At 39.8% G+C, this 7677-nt stretch overlaps 1 protein-coding gene across 1 annotated transcript in view; it reads right to left on the bottom strand.

Annotated features, from left to right (window-relative positions):
* Positions 1-6237: 6237 nt before the first annotated feature.
* The window catches only part of grin3ba (glutamate receptor, ionotropic, N-methyl-D-aspartate 3Ba), a 63809-nt gene continuing 62369 nt past the window's right edge, over positions 6238-7677 (bottom strand). Inside the window, exon 9 of the mRNA XM_046863405.1 lies at positions 6238-7350. Coding sequence (XP_046719361.1) covers positions 6729-7350 — 622 coding nt within the window. The 3' untranslated portion in view covers positions 6238-6728. The remainder of the gene's footprint in view (positions 7351-7677) is intronic.

Genomic DNA, 7677 nt, shown 5'->3' with positions numbered 1-7677 from the left:
TTCAGTCACGGATTTAAGTCTGGTGACTGCGATGGCCACTTCAAAATGTTCCAGCCTTTAATCTGCAACCATGCTCTAGTGGACTTGGAGGTATGTTTGGGATCATTGTCCTGTTGAAAGGTCCAACGTCTTCCAAGCCTCAGGTTTGTGACGGACTGCATCACATTGTCATCCAATATCTCCTGGTACTGAAGAGAATTCATGGTACCTTGCACACGCTGAAGCTTCCCAGTACCTGCAGAAGCAAAACAGCCCCAAAGCATGATTGACCCCCCCGCCATACTTCACAGCAGGCAAGGTGTTCTTTTCTTCATAGGCCTTGTTCTTCCTCCTCCAAACATAGCGTTGATCCATGGGCCCAAACAGTTCTAATTTTGTTTCATCAGTCCACAGAACACTATCCCAAAACTTCTGTGGTTTGTCCACATGACTTTTGGCATACTGCAGTCGACTCTTCTTATTCTTTGGGGACAGCAAGGGGGTGCGCCTGGGAGTTCTGGCATGGAGGCCTTCATTACGCAAGGTGCGCCGTATTGTCTGAGCAGAAACTTCAGTACCCACATCTGACAAATCTTTTCTCAGTTCCTCAGCAGTCACACGGGACTTTTCTCCACTCTACGCTTCAGGTAGCGCACAGCAGTCGAAGTCAGCATCTTCTTTCTGCCACGACCAGGTAGCGTTTCAACAGTGCCCTTTGCCTTGAATTTGCGAATGATGCTTCCTATGGTGTCTCTTGGTATGTTTAACATCTTTGCAATCTTCTTATAGCCATTGCCCTTCCTGTGAAGAGTAATCACCTGTTCTCTTGTCTTCCTGGACCATTCTCTTGACCTCACCATGTTTGTAACCACACCAGTAAATGTCTAGAAGGAGCTGAGTATCACAGTCATTTTAAAGCTGCTAATTGGTGCTTATTAGGCTTTATTGCTGCTCCCTGATATCCACAGGTGTTTTCAATACCTGATTGAAAACACTTCATTGAACCTCTGTTCTTCAGAGTGGTAGTCTTTAAGGGGTTGAATAATTATGTCAATGAAGAATTCACAAAAGAAACATTTACTACTGTATTACAAAACTAATTGATGTCATTTTAGTTGCATATGGTTCTTTAAGAAGTCCTTGTAGGATTTCATTCTGAATACAATTACAAATGTACACTAAATTCCCTAAAACCATTTACAGCATTGGGGGTTGAATAATTTTGAACACAACTGTAGCTATGTGTTCTGTATGTAACTCTATTTTGTGTTATGTAGCTTTGTGTGATGTAGCTCTATGTGGTGTGATGTAGCTTTATGTTGTGTTAAGTAGCTCTATGCTGTATGTAGCTCTATGTTATGTTAAGTAGCTCTATGTTGTGTTATGTAGCTCTGTGTTCTGTATGTAGCTCTATGTTGTGTGATTTAGCTTTGTGCAGTGTGATGTAGATATATGTTGTGTGATGTAGCTCTATATTGTGTTATGTTTCTCTATGTTGTATGTAGCTCTATGTTGTGTGATGTAGCTCTATGCAGTGTATTGTATCTCTATGTTGTGTGATGTAGCTTTATGCAGTGTGATGTAGCTCTATGTTGTGTTATGTTTCTCTATGTTGTGTGATGTAGCTCTATGTTGTATGTAGCTCTATGTTGTGTGATGTAGCTTTATGCAGTGTATTGTAGCTCTATGTTGTGTGATGTAGCTCTATGTTGTGTGATGTAGCTCTATGTGGTGTGATGTAGCTCTATGTTGTGTGATGTAGCTCTGTATTGTGTATGTAGCTCTATGTTGTATTATGGAGCTCTATGTTGTATTATGGAGCTCTATGTTGTATGTAGCTTGATGTTGTGTGATGTAGCTTTATGTGGTGTGATGTAGCTCTGTGTTCTGTATGTAGCTCTATGTTGTGTTATGAAGCTCTATGTTGTGTTATGTAGCTTTATGTTGTGTTATGTAGCTCTGTGTTCTGTATGTAGCTCTATGTTGTGTTATGAAGCTCTATGTTGTGTTATGTAGCTTTATGTTGTGTTATGTAGCTCTGTGTTCTGTATGTAGCTCTATGTTGTGTTATGAAGCTCTATGTTGTGTTATGTAGCTTTATGTTGTGTTATGTATCTCTGTGTTCTGTATGTAGCTCTATGTTGTATTATGTAGCTCTATGTTGTGTGATGTAGCTTTATGTGGTGTGATATAGCTCTATGTTGTGTGATGTAGATCTATGTTGTCTGATGTAGCTCTATGTATTGTTATGTAGCTCTATGTTGTATGTAGCTCTATGTTGTGTGATGTAGCTCTATTTTGTGATATGTAGCTCTGTTGTGTTATGTAGCTCTATGTTGTATGTATCTCTATGTTGTGTGATGTAGCTCTATGTTTTGTGATGTAGCGTCAGGGTTCTGGAGGAACCTTGTTTCATTTCACTGTGTACTGCATCAGCTTTATATGGTTGAAATGACAATAAAAGCTTTTTGACTGACTTGACTTGAGACATGGCGTCATAATGATGGGATATATTTAGATTTCTGAAATTCTAGAATTACCGCTCACTGTGAACCCCTCCTTTGCTCTCTCTCTCCCTCTCGCTCTCTCTCTCTCTCTCTCTCTCTCTCTCTCTCTCTCTCTCTCTCTCTCAGGACCATCAGACACACAGTTAATGATGTCAATGACGTAATGACTTGAACGATCACGCCATAATTTCTCTCTTGTTCTCCTGGATTCTTAGCTGTTAATTGGACCTGATTCTTCACTGCAACATTGTACAATATTAAATCATATTATATTATAATGTATTATAATATATTATATTAAATTATATTATATTATATTATATTATTAAAATAAACTGAAAGCAGCTCTGTATTGAGTTTTTCAGCATCTGGTTAAACATCTTTGACCTTCACTTGTCCTTCATCCCTTCAGCCTAAACAAAATGTTTTTTCTAAAATGTGCATCAGAACTGAATCTAATCACATACAGCCATAAACACTGGACTGTTCCACATCAGGAGGAATTTATTGGTTAAAGCCAGAGTAAATGCTGTCAGATCTCTCCCAGTGCGTCCAGTGATTTGGTGGTAAAATTTTATCTATCGAACAAAATAGAACAGATTTTTTTCTGTTCACTCGGTTGACCTCACCCTCCAGTCCTCCCGTCTTTACAGGCTGGTGATGATTGATTTTTTCGGTCTGATCTCCTGCTGCTGTTTCAAAAGAACTGCTTTAACTCAGCATTGAAATTCAATACAATTATATATTTTTTTTTCCTAAAATGGGAAAAATATTTTATATATATTCATGTGTGTGCATATATATATATATATATATATATATATATATATATATATATATATACATATAATAGAAAAATAAAGAAAATAGCAAAATATTTAGCTTCTAAATTAATTTTATTTAGGATTTTTATTCTGTAGGTTCCTGTATAAAATAATATTATTTATGGAGATAAAAGTGTGATTTATATATTTAATAATTTACTGAATGAGCTGTTTGATTTATACTTGTTCAGATTCAAAAAGTATATTGTTTCTTTAAAATGTATAAATAAATAATCAGAGCAGATTTGTAGCTGTCCTTATTTTAGGTAAAATTTATGATCATTTCTCACATTTTTTTTTCACTTTATACTGTTACACTGTATTTTGGTCTGTTGGGACTCACACACGCATCCCTGTGGCAGAAGAGCGTCATTACACCAGTCTGCTCTCTGGTCTATAATTATACTGAATCTCATCGCATTTTTATCTTCATAAATAAACATATTGATCATTAATTAACCCAATAACTTATATCAGCAACATCACCTTAATTTATTATGCATATATTTATAATTAATTTATAACATTTAATTATTGAAAACACTTAAATATAACCAGTGTTTGAGTTTTCCGTCCTTCTGATCGCTGCTCACATCACACTAAATCTTCTTTTCTACAATACTTCATGTGCTTTCATCTCCCACAAATCTCACTTCGTGTTACAGCTAATCAGAACACGTGTCCTTTTACATTCAGCCAATCAGAACTCACTTCCGGTTGTTGTCAGCCGATCAGAACTCAGTTCTTGTTACTCACTGCCAATCAGAACACATGTTTTTACTCTCAGCCAATCAGAACACACTTCCTGATGCCCTTCACTCACCACACAATGTTCTCAGTGTGACAAATATTGTTTATAATCAGAGAGAGAATTGGACTCAGTTCTGATCTGATCTGATGATAAATGTATTTACTGCATTTCTACATTTTTTTAAAAGATATTCTCACTTTCTTTTTTTTTTTGGAGTAAAATGAAATTATTCTGTGCACTTCACATCCATGTAGAAATGATATTTATTTCCTTTTTAAATGTTCTCATAATTTTTCTAACGTATATAATATGAGTGATTAAAACACTGCTCATTACCACTCAGACTGTCCTACACACTCATCATCATCATCATCATCATTAATGCTGCACTTACAGACACTGATCACTGAGTAGGGAGCAGGTTGAGAAGATCCTGGAGAGGTGGAGATATGCGTTGGAGAGAAGGGGAATGAAAGTCAGTAGGAGTAAGACAGAGTACATGTGTGTGAATGAGAGGGAGGGCAGTGGAGGGGTGCGGATGCAGGGAGAAGAGGTGGTGAAGGTGGAGGAGTTCAGGTACCTGGGTTCAACAGTGCAGAGTAATGGAGAGTGTGTTAGAGAAGTGAAGAAAAGAGTGCAGGCAGGGTGGAGTGGGTGGAGAAGAGTGACAGGAGTGATTTGTGATAGTAGGGTATCTGCAAAATTGAAAGGGAAAGTTTATAGGACTGTGGTGAGACCTGAGATGTTGTATGGATTAGAGACAGTGGCATTGAGTAAAAGACAGGAGGTGGAGCTGGAGGTAGCAGAGCTGAAGATGTTAAGGTTTTCGTTGGGAGTGACGACGATGGACAGGATTAGAAATGAGTTTATTAGAGGGACAGCACATGTAAGATGTTTTGGTGACAAGGTGAGGGAGGCGAGATTGAGATGGTTTGGACATGTGCAGAGGAGGGACATAAATTATATTGGTAGAAGAATGCTGAGGATGGAGCCACCAGGTAGGAGGAAAGAGGAAGGCCAAAAGGAGGTTCATGGATGTGGTGAGGGAAGACATGCAGGTAGTTGGTGTAAAAGAGGCAGATGTAGAGAACAGTGGGGTATGGAGACAGATGATCCGCTGTGGCGACCCCTAATGGGAGCAGCCGAAAGAAGAAGAAGAAAGAAGAAGACAGACACTGATCACTGAGGAGTAGTTTTACAAATAATGTGTATGTTGTGATCAAGGAAAACAGAAGGTCAAATCAGTCTAATCTGGTGTAGATTGGACATTTGGAAACTGAGGAGCAATAATGGCAGTTCGATGTCAACATTTTAAGCATCTTAGTGTCATCTTTGACCAGCAGATGGCGCTGAGAATAAGTTTGGTGCACGCTTTGTTTGGTGCATTTGTTAGACCATTTTGGGAAAATAGTTCTGAGGTGATGGAAACCGTAAATGATCAAGGAATCAAGAAGCAGGGAATCAAGTGATTTTGACCTGATTGTGGCTCTAGAATGTTGGCAGAACTTGGTCCATATCTGGACAGAATGCTCCTCAGATCCTCCACAATCAGTTAACTTTTTATAAGACGGTTCTATAGATACACTAACCAGAAGACGAATGAGAGAAAACAATATGGTGCCTTCAGTGCTTGACCCCCCCCCATCATCATCATCATCATCATCATCATCATCATCTGAAGCACATGAATAAATTAACAAACAAACTCAAAAGAAATATGAAGATCTGTGTGTAAAACGTGAAGCAGTGGCGTGCGTGTGAATGCAGGAGAACAGTTCCTGGGGGTGGAGATGATGAGGTTCTGTATTGAGATTCAGAGGTACAGAAGAATGTCAGGAGAGAAAGATCTGCTTTCTCATCCTCTTCATTTCCTCCACTTCTTTATCCACATGACCCTGATCTCATTGAGATGAGCTTCTCTACATACATATCAGAGAAACAGAATATTTCATATTGTATTTGACTTTAACCATCATGTTCAGGTTTATTGTTAGGAGACATCAGTGATGATGATGCTGTTCTGGAGATACACAGGGTGAAAAACTGTTTATATACAAAAGCTTTCAGTAATACTGTATATTTGCCTAAATGTGGGCGTGGCCTCACACGTGTCTAACAGGAAGTCTAAGAGAGAATGAAGACGTGTACACGCTGTGCTGGAGGGGGAAAGGATTCGTGATTCAGGTGAGTTTACTTTTCTTCCTTCAGCGTTCTGTTGCCTGATCGACATCATCACACTGTATATTAACAATCAGAAAGCAGAAGAATTCTCACTGATGATGTCATAACAAGCCGACCAACCAGCACCATTGCTTCACTCCTTAAAAAAAAACTTTTTAAATTTACTTTGATCTCTTTTCCTCATTTGTACTGTTTCTTTTTGTTCTTTTTTCCTTTGATCCCTTTTTTATTCCTCAAGCAAATTCCGCTTTTCATCATTATTTTCTTTTCTTTTTCATTATACATCTCTCTTTCTCTCTCTCACGCTTTCTCTCATTCACAATCTTTTCTGCTTTGCTTTCATATCTTCATGTTTGTAAAATAAAAAAAATAAAAGGAAATAAATAAAAATACTAAACTTAGTTTGATTGTAAGAAACAGCGTTTGAAAGAGAAGAGGGAAGAAAGAGAGAGAGAGCGCACTCGTTCATCCCTCCGGTCTCACTCATCACCTCCTCCTGTTCATGTCTGTGGTAATGGAGAGACGTCTGCTGTCTCTCTCTGCCTGTCTCTGTCTCTCTTTCTCTTTCTGCAGGTTCTTCTGGAGCTCAGCTCTCCGTGCCAGCGCTGCCCGCAGGTTCCCCCGGAACTCTTTGATTTTGCCCTCTATCTCCTGTAGTTCGCCCTCCCATAGAGCGTTGCGTGATGCCTCGGGGCAGGCGGGGGGCAGGAGAACCAGGCTGAGACCTGATGCCGCATCTCCATTAGAACACAGCTGAGCAGGGGGGCTGCCCACTAACCCCCTGATACCCCGCTGTGACCTCAACAGCTTCTTCATTCCACCATCCGAACTCCTACTGCCCTGCTCCAACTCCACCAGGTCACATGCAGCCTCCTCTGAGAGCCCGATGCCCACCTGTGGCCTCACCATGGCCACGTCTTGGCCCCTGATGCCTCGCTCTGACCCCAGGTTGAAGTGCACACGCTTGTGGTTAGTGTCTTTGGGTTCTCCGCTCAGTGCTTCGGGACTTTCGCTGGTCAACTTGTTGATGGAGGTGGAGGAGGAGATGGAGGGATCAGTGGAGGGCAGACGGTGGAGTTTACAGCCTTCTGACAGACACAACGGAATGCTGAGGGGCAAAAGAAACTCCAGTTAACCTCTTCTGGACAGATGTGTGTATACAGATTTAGATCTACAGTTCACTGCACTCCTCAACATATTTGCCGGATATGCAAATGAGCATGATGACTTCATGAATATGTAAACTGCTGTGCAGCTTCCAAATGTGTTAGCGTGTTAGCAAGTCAGCGAGCGTAGCACAGTAGCTACTTTCTGTGAGATGGTGATGGTTAGTGCAGTATTAGTAACCTGGTTAACTGTTAGCACACTGCTGATCAACTCTTATGGTATGGTTTTTAAATAAAAATAAATTAAATGAACAAGTGAACAAGAATTA

Source organism: Silurus meridionalis, chromosome 12 (assembly GCF_014805685.1).
Source record: "Silurus meridionalis isolate SWU-2019-XX chromosome 12, ASM1480568v1, whole genome shotgun sequence".
In the NCBI taxonomy this organism is placed as follows: Eukaryota; Metazoa; Chordata; class Actinopteri; order Siluriformes; family Siluridae; genus Silurus; species Silurus meridionalis.
The sequence above is the reverse complement of the archived record's forward strand: the minus strand, read 5'-3'. Positions and strand labels throughout refer to the sequence as shown.